The 15,323-nt window shown below is 48.9% G+C and overlaps 1 protein-coding gene across 1 annotated transcript in view; it reads right to left on the reverse strand.

Annotated features, from left to right (window-relative positions):
* ST8SIA2 (ST8 alpha-N-acetyl-neuraminide alpha-2,8-sialyltransferase 2) overlaps positions 1-15,323 on the reverse strand; it is a 69,178-nt gene that overhangs the window by 21,185 nt on the left and 32,670 nt on the right. The window contains exons 2-4 of the mRNA XM_077124115.1: positions 13,288-13,350; positions 9,564-9,692; positions 5,560-5,817 (exon numbers count right to left, since the gene is read on the reverse strand). Coding sequence (XP_076980230.1) covers positions 5,560-5,817; positions 9,564-9,692; positions 13,288-13,350 — 450 coding nt within the window. The remainder of the gene's footprint in view (positions 1-5,559; positions 5,818-9,563; positions 9,693-13,287; positions 13,351-15,323) is intronic.

Here is a 15,323-nt window from a genome sequence, read left to right on the forward strand (position 1 = left end):
CTTCTGTTAATCTCCATCCCATTCTTTGCCTCTTCCTTGGTATTCCTCACTCCCAAACAAAGATTCAGGGCATTTTCCCGCCTTTGCTACCTCCCACCTGTCAGCCTTCCTTCTCCTGCCGCAAGCGGTGGCTGAGCTGCTACCATCTACCAGGGGACCCTGGGGACAGAAAACGCCTGCTGCCCCGATTTAGGATTAAGGAGAGGAGGCAAAAAGCAAGCAGGCTCTCGGCCAGCAAGATGAGGGTGCTGGACCCACCTGTTGATAGAAGGGAAGCTTGGAATGCAGACCCCCAGGTTCAAAACACAGCTGTGTGTTTCTGGGCTGCTTGCTCAACCTCTCTGTGCTTCCTTGTAGCTACCTTTGTAAGGAGGAAGGAATAACTGAAACAGTTTCTTTAAAATGTTATAAAGTTATAAGTCACAGCAGTAGCTCCCTCACTGGGGTTAAGCGAGTCACCAGACACCCAGCACTCAGCACACTGCTGCACACAGTAAGCGCTCAATAAATGTTAACCCTGTCACACATTTATAGGGAATGGGGCGTATCAGGTGGTATTCCCAGAGTGGTGACCACTAGGAATGTCTAGAAGGATGACAGAGTAGAGTTTCATTTATGCACGATGGATTCCCTAGGCCCCTCTCCTGGAGATTCAGATTCAACAGGTGAGGGTAGGAATTGATATCTATCTTTACAAGCTCATCCAGTAGGTCTTATAATCAGGGCTCTTAGGAAACACCATGAGTATTTGGGAAGGCAAGTGGTTTGTTCTGCCTGTGTGGGGAGTGTGGACATAATGGGGCTAGAGAGGCAGGCAGGGGTCTGTGTTTCAAGAACTTGGTTCCTAGGGCAATAGGGAGCCATTGAAGGGTCTAGAGCAGAAGAGTGATTTAGGCAGATTTGCACTTTAGACAAATGCAAATGAAACTAACTTGCAGCATGTATCGGAGGGAATGGAATTGGGTGACAAAGGACAAGTTAAGAGGCCTCTGTAATTTCTTTTTGAACCAGTCAGGATCCCTGGGGGGTGGGGTGCAGGGGACAGCCTCTATTTCCCCCAGAAGTCACCTTCTTGGGGGACACTCCCATTTTCCTGGGTGCACGCACATGGACTTTGGTTTGTGCTGAGGGCCGATGGGAGGGGGGCAGTGGGGGAGTGCCAAGGACGCCTGGCTGTTGCCTGCATGGAGGATTAGATGGTGGCTAAGCTCTTTGGCCAATGGAAAAGTCTGAGAAATCAGAGAACAGAGGCTGGGGATGTGACTAAATGATGAGATTCAGAAAGAAACAATTTCTCCCTCCTTTTAAGCAAGGACTTTCCTCCTTCAACAACTGGGGAGAAAATAGGATAATCAGAAAGAAAATGAACATTTCTTAAGCACCTGGAGTGTGGCAGCCACCGGCTAGCCCTTTCCCAGAGGTGAGTGCATTTAACACCAACTGAGCTGTAACCACCCTCATGATACAGATGGGGAAACTGAGGCCCAGAGTGTGTGAATCAACTTGCCCAAGTCATAGAGCTGGTCAGGGGACACCAGGATCCACGCTCAGGCAGGTCTGACCTAAAGCCTGTTCACTCTTTTAGACTGAACCCCCTGAAATGCCCGCTCTCCCCACTCCCACCCCGAGGGCCTTCCTGTCTGTGACTTGGCCTAAACACTGCAAGGGGACGGAACTGCCTTGGGCCACCTTCAGGCGCCCCGGCCTCAGAACATGGGGCAGCACTGCCCACCTGGGCCACCCAGCTCTTGGTCACCCCTTTTGCCTTGAGGCCAGGCTGAGCCAAGTTCCAAGACTTTGTTGAGGGCCTGGGGCCTCTTCCAGGCCAACCCCCAGGTCCGGAGAGGCCAGGACGGGTGGATTCTATGCAGTTCAGACTTACCGGGGTCTATCCAGGGCCAGTAGGGGCTGCAGGAGGGAAAGGGTGCGGCAGAGGTACAGCCCACCCTCGGCAGGCTTCAGGGTGGTCGGGGAAGATGGGCCAGGGTACACAGCCCCAGCTACGGTATCGGCCAGTCCCATTGCTTGGGGTCGCAGAAACCTATGACTAGAGCCATCGTCATTCAACTTTGGCCCCTGCCTGCCATAGGCCTCCATACCTGCGGAAGTGCAAGAGGGTGGCAGGAGAGGCTTCTCCAGTGGTGATGGTCTGGGTGTCTCTTTACAACTGAGGATGCTCTGGGGCCGCGCTGCCTGTGTGCCCCCCTGCACGTGCTCCTGCTCACTCAGCCTGATTTCTCCATGGGGGTGGGTGGGGCAGGAAGGCGCCGCCTCTCCCACCAGAGGGCCAGGTCTCCCAAAGCGACTCTCGACCTTGGGTCCTTGTGGTGGGCTGCATCGCTGGGGCGGGCAGGGGTCTCTGCCGGAGAGGAGTCAGATCCTCCCAGCACAGCCCCACAGGCCCAGGAGGAGGAGGGCATGCCCGGAAAGACTGGGCAAGACTGCCTGGGCGACAGATGACCCGGCTCTGCCCAGCAGTGCAGCCTGTAGGTCCCTGCACCTGACCATCCTCACTGCCAAGCTGGATGCAAACAGAACAGCCCGACAGAGTGATGAGGAGGAGGGTCTGTCTGTGAAAGGGCACTTGTACACAGGCTTCTCCCTATGGAAGGGGTGTGTGTGTGTGTGTGTGTGCATATGCGTGCATATGTGGTCACACAATGATGTTTTGATTCCCAGCCAACTGGGAACTTACTCTGCACACAAATGATCCTGAGCTAGGCACATTCTCCCCAGCCTGGCATTGCAGACTCACGGGGACCTCATGGGGACCGGCCCTCCTGTCTCAACCGGACTCAGACTCAACTTCCACCAGGGCTTTGTGCAACCTAAGCCTGATCAGGCAGACAGCCTCCCAGGTCCAGGAATTTACCTTCTGGCGCCCATGCCTTTCTCCTGCTGTTTCCCTGTCCTCACCAGTCTCACCTGCCAAAGTCAGCCACCCTGGAAGGCCGCCTCTTCCTGATGCCTGCTCTGAATCCCCCGGGAGCATGTGGCTGCCCCACGCTTTGACAGCTCACTGTGTTTTGCATGCAATGTGTCCCCCCACAACACATGTCATTGTGGATGTGCTTGTTTTCCCCATGCTGACTGTTTGAGGGTCTCAGTGCTCCTCACATGGCACTCTCTCCTACCGGGGAGGCGCCCAGGACACGGGACAAGGGGGAATGAATGAAAACACAGATGGGCAGAGACAGAGAACCCCTCCGTCAGGACCTTCGTGCTGTCTGTTATTTCACCAAAGCCACCCAAGTGCCTGGCACGGCCTGGGCACCAGAGACCCAGAAGTGGGCACCCCACTTTGCTTTGGGGGCACTCACAGTTTGGGGGCACCTGGGGGTTAAGACATGGGGTTAACAGAGGACAACATTCAGAGACAAATGCCACAGGGGAGGCACATGCTGAATGGTGGGGGGACCTCGACCAGCTCCCAAGAAAGTCAGGGAATGGAACTAATACCTCCTGTGCCCCTTCTGGGGGCAGGGGTGCACATTCATATACGTCACCTCATTTACCAACCCCTGCGGCACACTCCACTTACTCATCGTGCAGGGCTGCGGCTTGTAAAACGTCTCCAAGTGGAGGGCACAGGATGATCCCTAGGATGGGAGCACTTGGAGGAGTCCACATCCCCAGCATCAGACATGAGGGCTGTACGGTGTGAGGCCCTGTCTCCTTGTCCTCAGCACCCCTCAGGCCCACCCCAGAGACATGCAGGTCTCTGGGGACCACGTGCTCAGACCTAGAGGCCAAGGGGCAATTGCATCTTTTTTGAGTTGCCCTCTCCTTGGCATTCAAGATCCCTCTTCTCTTAGTATGTGCAGACGGGTGTGGACGTGGAGGAAGGCAGAGTAGGTGACAGCTGTGGTCCTCTGAGTGTGGTTCACAGAAGGGCAGCAGCGGCACCCCCTGGGAGCTTGCTGAAAATGCAGAGTCTCAGGCCCCGCCCCAGACACGATGAATCTGCATTATAATAAGCCCAGGGGATTTGCATGCACATTAAAGTCTGAGAAGCACTGGGCTACAGCAGCATGCAGTATTTATAACTAGTCAGTCCTATCCATCCATTTTACAGATGATGACATGGAGGCCCTGAAAGGGGAGCGACTGCTCAGGTTGTGTGACAAACAGCGGCAGGTCCAGCACTGGACTCTCAAGGCCATGCTGCTCACCTTGCCGTGTAGCTGTCCTAAAGGGAAACTGCTGGCCAGAGTTTGCTGTTTCCTTTGTGAAGTCCTGGGGCAGGGCCCAGTGGAGCACAGAAGGGTCACTGTTAAAACTCACTCCTTGTGACAAAGTAAGAGGCAGGACTTGTGTGTGTCACCCTGGGTCAGAGAGGCCCATACCCCCTCAATCCTGTCTGACCCCCACGGGTGACCTGGCCCCACTAGGATAAATCCTTTGCTCTATGCCCTCACCTTTAACACGCACCCCACCCAACCCTTGCCCCTTCTTTGCCTTCCAGACGCTTCCTTTCCACTCACCTTGCCCTCTCTCAACCAATCTTTAGACCACAGGGCTTTGAAAAGTAGGGACTTAACCTGTGGACATGCCAGGCACACACAGAGCATAGCAAAGGAAAATAAAAATAAAATGACTTTGGCTGCTAGGCTGTGGTGTCTCTTCAATCAAAGAGGATTCAAGAGTAAGTACCTCGTATCTTCCCATACCCAGAGATTTGGGGAGGCTCAACATGCAAGCCCTGGGACAAAGCTCTCTTTGAAACGTGAGACATGGTAGGCAGTCCTGCCAGGGCTGGGAGCTGTTTGGAACGAAACTCGAAACTCGAGGCTCTGTCTGCCCTACTTTTGACCAGGGAATGGCAGTGCCTTGTTTCTAAGACTTCTGGGTTAGGGGTCAGGGGTCAGGGGTCAGAACCATGAGTAACTGTGTCCACATGTCCTAGGGGACTGAAAAGTAAGTGCTGATGTTTCTGTGAAAGTGATGGTCAAGTACAAAATCCAAGTTTCTTTCTTCTCTTTGCTTCCTGGGTTTTGGCCACAGGATAATACAATTACTTGACGAGCACGACCTTTTGGGACACTTAAAAGAGTTTTGCAAACTTGGATCAACAACTGGCCAGTCCAGGCGGTTTTCTAAGGCTCTAGATCAAGATTCAGCAAACTTCTGGGAAGGGCTAAATGATGAATATTAGGATTTGCAGGCCATAGGTCTTTCTGTAGCGACTTATTCATCCCTGCCCAATTTCTCAACTCTGATGTGTGGTGTGAAAGTAGGCACAGATGACATGCAAATGATGGGCATGACTGTGTTCCAATAAAACTCTGTTTACAAAAAAAGAGGTGGCAGGCTATATTTTGTCCATTTCTGCTCTAGATCAGCGATTCTCAGCCTTGGCTGTGTGCTGGAATCAACTGGATCACACACGCTCCCATCCCCCCCACCGATTTGATTGGTCCAGGGTGCAGTCTGGCCACTGGGGCTTTTGAAAGCTCCCCAGGCAATTCTAATACACGGCCAAAGCTGAGAATCCCTGCGAAGAGACTAACACAACCAGTGTTTCTTGATTTACTCTACTGGGACAAGGGCTGCCATTACCTTATGACAAAGCTGTGCATGTCAATCTCCTGCCCGCAGCCACTGTTCAGCAAGACCCCTGAGTTTCCCACGATGGCACAAGTCCGGAAGTGCTTGTTCTTCAGTGGAGAGGTCCTGGGGAGGAGCTCGTACAGGTTCTGGGACACGTTCATTGTGCTGTCGCGGTCGAAGATGTAATGAATAATGTCTCCAGGTTTCAACGTCCCCTTGAGGACAGAAATGTCCTTCTCGGCATCCAGGAACTTTAAGATTTGCTTCCTACAGGAACCAAACACACATGAGGAAAAAGTCTCTCTGCTGCCAGCTGCCCTCTGCCAATCCTAGCTTCTCCTTTCTCACCGTGCCCCGGTCTAGGAAATAGGTGGAACAAGTTGAGTTTGGATGCCTCAGTGAAGCGGTTTTGGGAAGGGCTGGTCAGAAATACCCCAGAGGCCACTGTGGTGGCCAAGCTGATTGCTGTGGCTACTCTATACTGGTTTGTCATGACTGCCTAGTTTTAGCACTGAGAGTCTGGGGTCCCAGATTCCCTCAGTCTTGGGCAAATGGAGTCAGCTAGTCACCTACATTGCACCCCCCCACTTGGGGGCTCTAGGGTCATCACCTGACAAGGGATCCTAAGCTAGGAAGGGGACATCAGGATGTCGTATGCCCCTCATTCCCCAGGAGCCTCATTTTCTTCCAAGGAAGCCATCTCTGGGCCAAGGTGGCCCCAGGGGCTGAGTGGGCATTTGGACACTGAGAGGTATTCGAACAATTCTACCTCTGAGCATTTTAGAACATGGCCCATCGGCTGTGAGCTGGTCCATTTTGTGGAGTGTGCTCCCTACCTCTTTGCCATGGACGAGGGTGGGGTGTGCACACATTGGCAGCTCTTTTGTCCCTCAGAGAAGGGTTACTTTGAGTTGTTTCAGAATGGGTGAAAGTCTCCATGCTCTAGGGTGACTTGGATTTAGGGGGAAACTTCTCAAATCACCTGGCATACAGCTAGGATGGACTGGAATCAGGAAAAGGAGGGGTGTTCTCTCCAAATCACCAGCGAAGTTTTACTCAAACCGTATAAACCTGGCTGAGAGTTTTACTTAGAACAAATTTCCACAAAGCCATTGAATGATAAGGGATAAAGAACAGTCTAAATCGCCCAAAAGATCTTTAGAAATGATTCAAGTCATTAAGAAAAGAAAATAAATTGTGTGCCCAGATCTGCCCAAATTAATTTCATTTCTGGTCACGAGGCTCTGTCTAGAAGGGGTACAATGGGGTGTGGGTAGGGAGTGGCCTTTTTCCCTAGAGCCTGGAGGGACAGACTCTGCAGGCACTTTGCAGATGTGAGAAGCTGCACCACGGCTCCCCATTGCCCAGTGTACCTGAGGTCTGAGGGCATGGCGGCTTGGAGGAGCACGCAGTCTGAGGCTCTCATGGTAGGTCATACACATTCAATCATTCCAATCACTTGGGGAGCGGTAAAGTATTCAGAAACATGGGCTGACCTTCTGAAAAGTTCTAATTCTCTTTAGGAAGCTCCCCAGGTGATCCAGTGTGTGTCTAGGGTTAGGAGACAGGTGTACCCAGGGCAGCTGGGACACTTGGCAAGCTGGATCTCCTTCCTGGATGCTCCTTTATTAATGACCAGGATCTGTAGCTGTCTCACTGGGGAAACAAAATTGCTGAATAATTTGTACCTCTGGATGGAAAACAGAGGCACTGTTTTTATTTGCTGTCTGTGGAGGGTTTTATGTAACTCCACAGACCAATGCAGATGGGAAATCGCTAAGACTCTTGCAAATTACTTACCCCAAAGTATTTAAAAGCAAAGAGAATCCCCAGAAAGCCCATAAATAAACACCTCTGTGAGTGAATTAATTTCTAACTAATTATGAGAAATTACTATCAATTATTAAACATCATTCCAAATCACCTGTGGAATCTTTTATTATAAATAATGTGGGTGAATAACTGGCTAAATTTGAAATAAATTCTTTATCTCTCCTGGGCAAAGGCAAATTGTTCCAGTCAAGTTCCTGTGCGTTTGCAGGCTCACCATGAAGGCTAGAGCCTGTTCTTATCTGAAAGGGTGAGTCCATTCCTCTAACCAATGATGGCAGGACAAGGAGAAAGGATTGCAGATGAGCTCATGCTATAGGAGGATTTCACTTCCAGGTGGGGTAGTGGGTTGAACAGTGCCCCTCCCCACCCCAAAGATTTATCTACTTCTGAATTCCCCCAAAATCTGTAAGTGTGACTTTATTTGGAAAAGGGGTGTTTGCAGGTGCAATTGAGTCAAGGATCTGGAGATGAGAGCATCGTGGATTTCCCAGGTGGGCCCCAAGTCCAATCATCAGCATCCTTATAAGATACAGAAGAGAAGATACACAGATGAGAATGCCAGGTAACCACAGGGGCAGAGATTGGAGTGATGCAGCCACAAGCCAAGTTATGTTGGCAGAGGCTAGAACAGACAAGGAAGGATTCTTCTCCAGAGACTCCAAAGGGAGTGCAGCCCTGCTGACCCCTTATTTTCAGACTTTTACCCCCCCAGATCTGTGAAACAATGCATTTTTGCTGTTTTAAGCCACTAGTTTGTGGTACTTTGTCAGGGCAGCCTTGGAAAATTAATACAAGTGGTCTCACAGATTCCACAGTGCCTGTTGCTAAAGGGGTCAGTAATGCAGGCCTGCAGCTGTCAGGGCAGCATGGCTAGGGCACTGGGCCAGCCTGGGAGCCCCCAGGAGAGGCCTACACATGGGGAGGAGGGCAGTGGAATGGTGGACACTGGAGTCAGTACCTTTAGATGGTTTCATAGCTCCTAGGTCCCTAGCTAGAACTAACTCTTCTCTATTCCCCATCCCCCTCCATGTCCCCAAATGAAGTCTCAAAAACTAGTGGGTGGGGTCATTCCCATTTTGACAGTGAGTCCAACTGGAGGAGGCAACTCTCTGCTCAGTGTGGTGACACTTTGGGTGGCTCTGGTCAGGGCGGAATGCTGTGCCCAAGCCCATCATTCTCCCTTCACTTCCCCATGGTGACAGCTTGGAAAGGTCAACCGCTAAGGGCAAGCAAGGCTTCCCCCATCTGGTCCTGGCTACCACCCCACCCTCACTGTCCCCCGCCCCCCACCTCCCGCGTCACACTTCCACTGCACTGAGCACAAACACCGTGATGCTTCCGACTTTGATGCCTGTGGGATGCAGCTGCACACACCTGCAAAACTCCTAATTATCCTTCACAGTCCATGACTCATGACAACTCTTTCCTGGCCAGCCCTCTTCAGTTTTACCTCTTTATTTCCAGCCATCTGTATGCTACAATCACACCTAATGCGTCTACCACACTGTGCTCTCATATTTTTGCTTATATGTGAACCGCCCACCCAGCACAAAGCCAGTACATGAATGGCTGACCAATATTGACCAATATTTGCTTGGTCCATCACAGCTCTATCAAAGCCAAGAGGCCAAAGCACTGAAGTCATTAATGCCTTCTCTACAGTTCCCCACGCCCACTCCCCAACAACGGTGACTGCCGGGCTCTGAAAACCTCACTCAGCAAAGAGCAGGAAAAGAACTGCCCTCTGAGCCCACTGAAGCCCAAAGGACTATGGGAGAGGGGAGCTCTCCAAAAACAAAGTGGAGGAGCATCGCCTCCAAAAGAAAGGGCAGGCGGCCCAAACAAGAACGTCTTCTTACAGCAGCCAAGGACTGCACCTTCAGGGGGCTGGCCTCCGGAGGGCCCTTTCGCTCCCGAGTCTCGTCCCCTCTGAACCTAAGACCGCAGCAGGGAGCACCTACCACCTCCCCGGCCGAGCCGCCGCGTCCTCCTGCTGGGCTGCCGGACTCGCCTGGGGTTTTTAGTTCCAATTGATCGCTTACAGATGAAACCTGCCTCAGCAGGAGGTAAACATTTTATTTCTGTCCTGAATTCTTTAGATTGATTGAGAGCGGCAATTTGCCAGCTTGTTGCTGAAGAGAGCCAAGCCTGTCTCTTGTCCTGTAGGTAATTACCAGTACCTGATTCTCAGAGAGAGTGTCTGGTTGTGTCTCCATTTGGACGAGGCTGGCTGGATGTTGTGCTTAATGCTTTCATTACTTCTGTCAACAACAGCTGGCGATGAGGAGCCATTTATTACAACCTCGGCTCTGGAAAGGAAAAAAATAAAAATAAAAATAAAAACCAGGAAAAGGGAGACATGATCCGTTAGCATGGACAATGACAAGTCTAATAGTCTTGTTTTTACACTGGCTCAAATGTAAACTTCTTTGGAAGAACAAAAGTGCAGTTACTACCTGAGAAGGAAGTAGGTCTATTTATCTCCTAGGATGCACAAACTCTCTCCTTTAGGTATAACTCACATACATTCTTGGAGACAAGAAAGGGGGATGAGAAAATTATCTTTCCCCCCCCCTCCAAGATTCCTGGCAATGAAACCTAGCAGTCACTACAGAGTAGGAATATTTCTTATTCAACCTGCTTATAAGCAACTCCACAAGTAGCAGTTTGCTAGCAGCAAAGGGTCATTCGATGGTTTATGAACTTAACAAAGAGAAAACACAACTCATACTGGGACAGTATAATTATAGCCTGTGGTTCTGCCCTGCTCTTCCATATTCTCATCATGCCCTGTTCTGTAACTCTGGATGCCATCTGAAAACACCTCTCTTATAGAATTATCTGTGCAGTGTCTCTTTTTTGTGCTGACTCTAAGTTGAGGCTCTCCCTCGTTTGTCTTGTTATTCCCCAATTTATTGAGCACCTAGCAGGTGCTCAATAAATAAGCATTTGTGGAATTTCAATATGAATTTAAACCTGGTGAATTTTACTCCAGGGAATTGTGGCAGGAATGCAGGAGCTGGCTGGCTTTGTCTGCCCAGGGTGGCTCACAATTCTAGGTGCACAGCCCGCTCGAGAACACCAGGCTTACATGGCCCATAATTCAGCAGCTTGAAATCTGTGCTAGTAGGTTTCTAAGAAACTAGGTTACGAGGATATCTTTAAAGGCAGCGGAGGCGCCAGGCTGCTCTCGGTGGATGCACACAGAAAGCACGTGGGCCACATCAGAAGTTCCTTCTGTCTGGGCTGACGGCAGATTCTGCCAATTAGATTAAGTGGATTTGTGATGCCAAATTCTGGAGCTTTAAAGAGTTCAAACCAGGCATCTATGCCCTCTGCATTTATCTTAGAACAGCCAAGTTAAGAAAGATGAAATGCCTTCAGATGAGGTTTAAATCCAATGCTGTAGTTTGCGTTTTTGTACATAGAGAAGAAATTCATTTTGGGGGTGGGTGGGTGGGTACTATCTTTTCTGTTCTCCCTACATCCTCTACTCCTCCACTCCTCAATATCCTGACTCCTTTAGTTGATATCATTTGTTTTGGATTCAAAGATATGCAACTTTTCCGAGGAGAGAACATTGAAGGGTTTTGAGGGAGGGCTCCTCCCAGCCTGTGGGTTTAAGGGGACCTGAGAGAAGAAATAGGGGACCCAACCTTCTGGGTGTTTTGTTATTTTCATGAAAGGAGGCAGTGTGTCTAATGGAAAGTCTTCATTAAGATGTGTGGCTATAGGTCAATCATTGACCTCTCTGAACCTGCTTCCCCATCTACAGAAAGAGGGTATAGAGGGGAAGATCTCCAGCTCTAAGGTTCTAGAATTCTGTAAGGATTTCAATGTCTCCTGCACCTTATGAGGAAAAAGAATGAGCTGGCTCTGGCTGCATCCCTTGAACCACCTACTTCTGAGGGGGCCACAGGCCAGAGCAGAGGCCACAGGACACACACTCAGCTGCCACAACCCAAGACCCAAGGCTTCACTACGGCTTACAGCAGGTACATGGGACAGGAACACTTTCCTGTTGTGTGATGTCTTCTGAATAGCCTAGCTGGGGGCCTCACCAGTAATCAGAGTAAATTAGACATAGAGAGCTAACTCAAGGAGCAAAACGGTAACTGGAGTTTAATGTGGATTCAGTCTAGGGCGATGCCCCTCAGAAGCTTCCTGACCTCAGGCTCGTCTCAGGAAGGAGGTGCTGCAGAGGTATTTTATCATGGACGTTTGCAGAAGAGACTTGCTAAGGAGCCTCCAGCATGGTGTCCAGGCCTCTCTTGGACACAAGGTCATGGAAGTAGGAGAGGGAATAGGTAAATGCTGAAATGCATAGAGGCAAAATCCCATTTCTCTCTCCACTGCCTAGCGAAAACTTGGAGGAAGTCCTGGACTGCTAGCCATGGTTTTTCTGGGCTTCACTGCTATCTGGCTGGGGGCTTAGGAGAAAAGCACTTGGGGTCTCTAGCCTCTGCCTTCTTATCTGGAAAACAGAGGGAATAGAATAGGTAACCCCAGGGCCCACCTTGGTTCCCAGGGTTGACATGTTGTGTGTTACACAAATAGTTGAATTGGTGAGTGGAGATATCCCTCTTCAGTGAATGTGTCCCCACCTGCTGAATGATGTCTGAGAGGCCTTTCAAGCTGAAGCCGCTTCATCTGTCAGCACCTGAACTTCACCCTCAGTGCATCATCATCAAACTCTGAGGCCGTGGCTATGTCCAAGCATCAGTGGAGTTCCCACAGGTCAGGCACTAGGCCAGACCCTTATATTTCTAATCCTTGCAACACCCCTCCAAGAAGGCATGTCATTATTATTCTAATTGAATGAGGAAAACAGGCTCAGAGGGGTGAAATTCCTTCCCTAAGCCCCTGCCCTACAAACTCCCATAGCACCGGGCATAGCTTAAGCTTCATCTGTAGCTTCAAGATGGTGAAGAGGTCATTGGAGATGTAGGTGCAATGATGTCAGGGACAGAGGGGACAGTTTCCCCAGTCATTCAGAGTCAGGAACAGGCCTTCCTGATAGGTCTCATATTGTCCTATCATAGGAGGCAATTTGGAAGGGCAGCTAAATTTTGTATCATGAATAGTTTGAACCTCTCATTCCCACGCGGATCAAGATAAAATATTTTGAAATTAAAAGCAAGGACTTCGTTTTGAATAGTGGCCTTTGCTTATGTCAAATAACCTGACATTTCCTTCTCCTATTCAGTGTTCCTTAAGCTCAGGCTTGTAAGATCATAGGTCTGGGGTGCAATTACCATTGGAGAATGGGGGCTGAGGCATGGCCCAACAAACAATGGCGAGGAGGCAGCTTTCAAAGCATTTGCATGCTCCCCTATACTGGGGCTGTCTCCCTGGCCGAGGACTGGCCCGTAGGCTCCTAGCCCAGCACGGTCACATGTGGCCTCACTCTTTCAGAATTTGGCATGTATATTCAATAACAGGGTTAAGATGAACTGAGATGAGTTCTTAAAGATTTTAAGAGGTCTCAGCAAAGTTCCTGAATGCTTCTTTTTCCATCTTAACCTTCTGGACAAGCCATCTACTACAATGAAATTGGGCAAAATTCCTGGTTCCCTGCAGGGTCTCCACTGCTCAACAAAATAGCCATGCTACTAGTAAGCGCATTGCTGGCCCCAGGGCTTCAAAGTGGGTGGGCTTTTTCCAGAAAGTGACTCTTACTCATCTGCGTTTTCCATCTTTGCAGCCTCTGGACCTTGGGCAGTTTCATGTGATCTTTCATCGACAGCTGCCCCCCCAAAAGTGATTAAAGAAACGCAAAGTCAAAGTGAAATGAAACAGATCTGTTTGCTAAGTAAGAAGGGCACCATCCAGCAAAAACAGGAGAAGCAGATTAATAGCTGCCTTACAGCAAAAACAAATGAACACAAAATCTAATTTACAAACCTATTAGATTTGCTATGTAAGCTGTTCACAGCTGATCTGATTGTACCTCTGCCTCCAGAATTCCTGCAAGACAAAGGAAATGCATTATTTATAAACCTAGCTCTTCTTTGCAAAGCCCTCGTCAAACCTCAGGAGATCCCTCAGCCCACCTGGAAAACTACAGAGGGAGGATAAGATCTCACTCAAGCCTTTCCAGAATGGGCAGCACTGGGCCACAAACCCAGCCATTTTACAGAGAAGTTTCTCCCACCCCAGATACTCTGCTGCCTCCCACTTGAACATTGTTTTGATTAGCACCATGGTTCCCACTTGAGACAAACTGCTTTGGGATTAGCCTCCCTTTGTTAATCCTATACTATTGCATGTCTCAGCATAGTTTAGCATCTGCTCTAACATGACTCAGCATCTGCAGTGGCATGAGTCAACATCTGCTACCTGTCTCCTGCTTTCACTCACACATGGTGAAATGTTGTCCATCACATTTTCTCCAAACTTGAGACTCTTTGAGTTCAACAGAGGCAGCAGGATTTAACCCAAAAGTGCCTTGAACCAAATGTGCTAATACATTTGCTTTTTGGTGGATGGAGAACAAGTAAGTGGTGTCATTTTAGTGGGAGTTGGTAGATGGGTAACTGGGTAGAGGAGTGCGTTGAGCCTTCCTCTAGAAAATAAGCATTTGGAGTAAGAGCACCCCAAGACTCTTCCCAGCCCCACACTCTCCATGCAGTTCTGCTGAATTCCATTCTGGACCAGAGTTGTCTGGCCACACACTTTGCCCTACTTCACGATTGCCCAGGACCAGGGGATGATTGGACCGGTGTGTCCCTGGACCGATGTGCCCTGCATGTGATTTAGAAAAGTTGTGTGTGAGACTAATTATTTGTATTAAATTAAATCATTTTCCCACTGGTTTATAGGATGTGCGGTTTGGGGAGTTTCTTCTTAGCATTTTCCCCATTTTTCTAAGTTCTGTCTAGACTTGCAGTCATGGTGTTGGTGCACTGCACAGAACAAATGAAATGAAAGGGGGAGCTGTGTGTGAAGCAACCCTGTCATTTAATGAGGACTCTTTCAGGGAAGTTAATCCAAATCTCAATGCCGGTTTTAAGTTTGGATTTTTCTATCCTCTCTCCTTAGGATTAGCAAATGTATATATATATATATATAAAACCCTGTATATATAACAAACTTGTATGCATAGCCTTGTATGTGTGTCTGTGTATAAACACATATACATGCCTTTTCCTACTAGATTGAAAGGCCAGCATGAAGGGTGCTATGACTTGCCCAGTGTCTCATTCCATGTAATTCACTCTTTAGGTCTAAAATCTCATCACTCAAGTCTATTACTTTATTATATCCAGCATCATTTCTTCTTCTGAGTTTAATTTAAACCCTAATATTTCTTTCTTTCTTCTTTTTGTTCCTCTCACATTTCCCTTCGGGTACCAGAAAACTTGCACTTCCAACTTGGGACCTGGGAATGTCCAGCCAGCTCTGGCCCTGTAACGTGTAATCATCTGAGGTCAGGACCAAAGTGCTTTGCTGGCTGTGCTGCTGCCAACAGAGACGCTGACTTTTCACATCCCTCCATCCCCACCCCTCAAAATCACTGTGTGAAGGGAAGACCTGCTGGGTCAGATATTAAGTCAAACACCGTTATTGAAAGTACAGTAATAGCTCAAGACTAAAGAAAGGTTAATGGAACAAACCTTCTCTGTTGCATATAAGAAACAATATACGATTTAAAAAAATAATTAGCAATGGCAAATTCAGTAAATGGTTTGGAGGAGTTGGCTAACAATCTGGGGTGAAATGGGGGAAATCAGTTGACTGTTACTTTAGTCTAGCCAGCAAAATAGAGTTCAAATGGACTGAACTAGTGTTTCCCAAGCTTCATTAATTCTAATATCGTTATCACCACTTTGCCATACTTATCACCCACACTGTTATCTACTTAAATTTGAAAATGGATTCATCTTTAGAATTGTACTGTAGCCTAAGCAACTGTGAAAATACAGGTTTGATGCTACGGT

Source organism: Tamandua tetradactyla, chromosome 12, assembly GCF_023851605.1.
Source record: "Tamandua tetradactyla isolate mTamTet1 chromosome 12, mTamTet1.pri, whole genome shotgun sequence".
Classification (NCBI taxonomy): domain Eukaryota; kingdom Metazoa; phylum Chordata; class Mammalia; order Pilosa; family Myrmecophagidae; genus Tamandua; species Tamandua tetradactyla.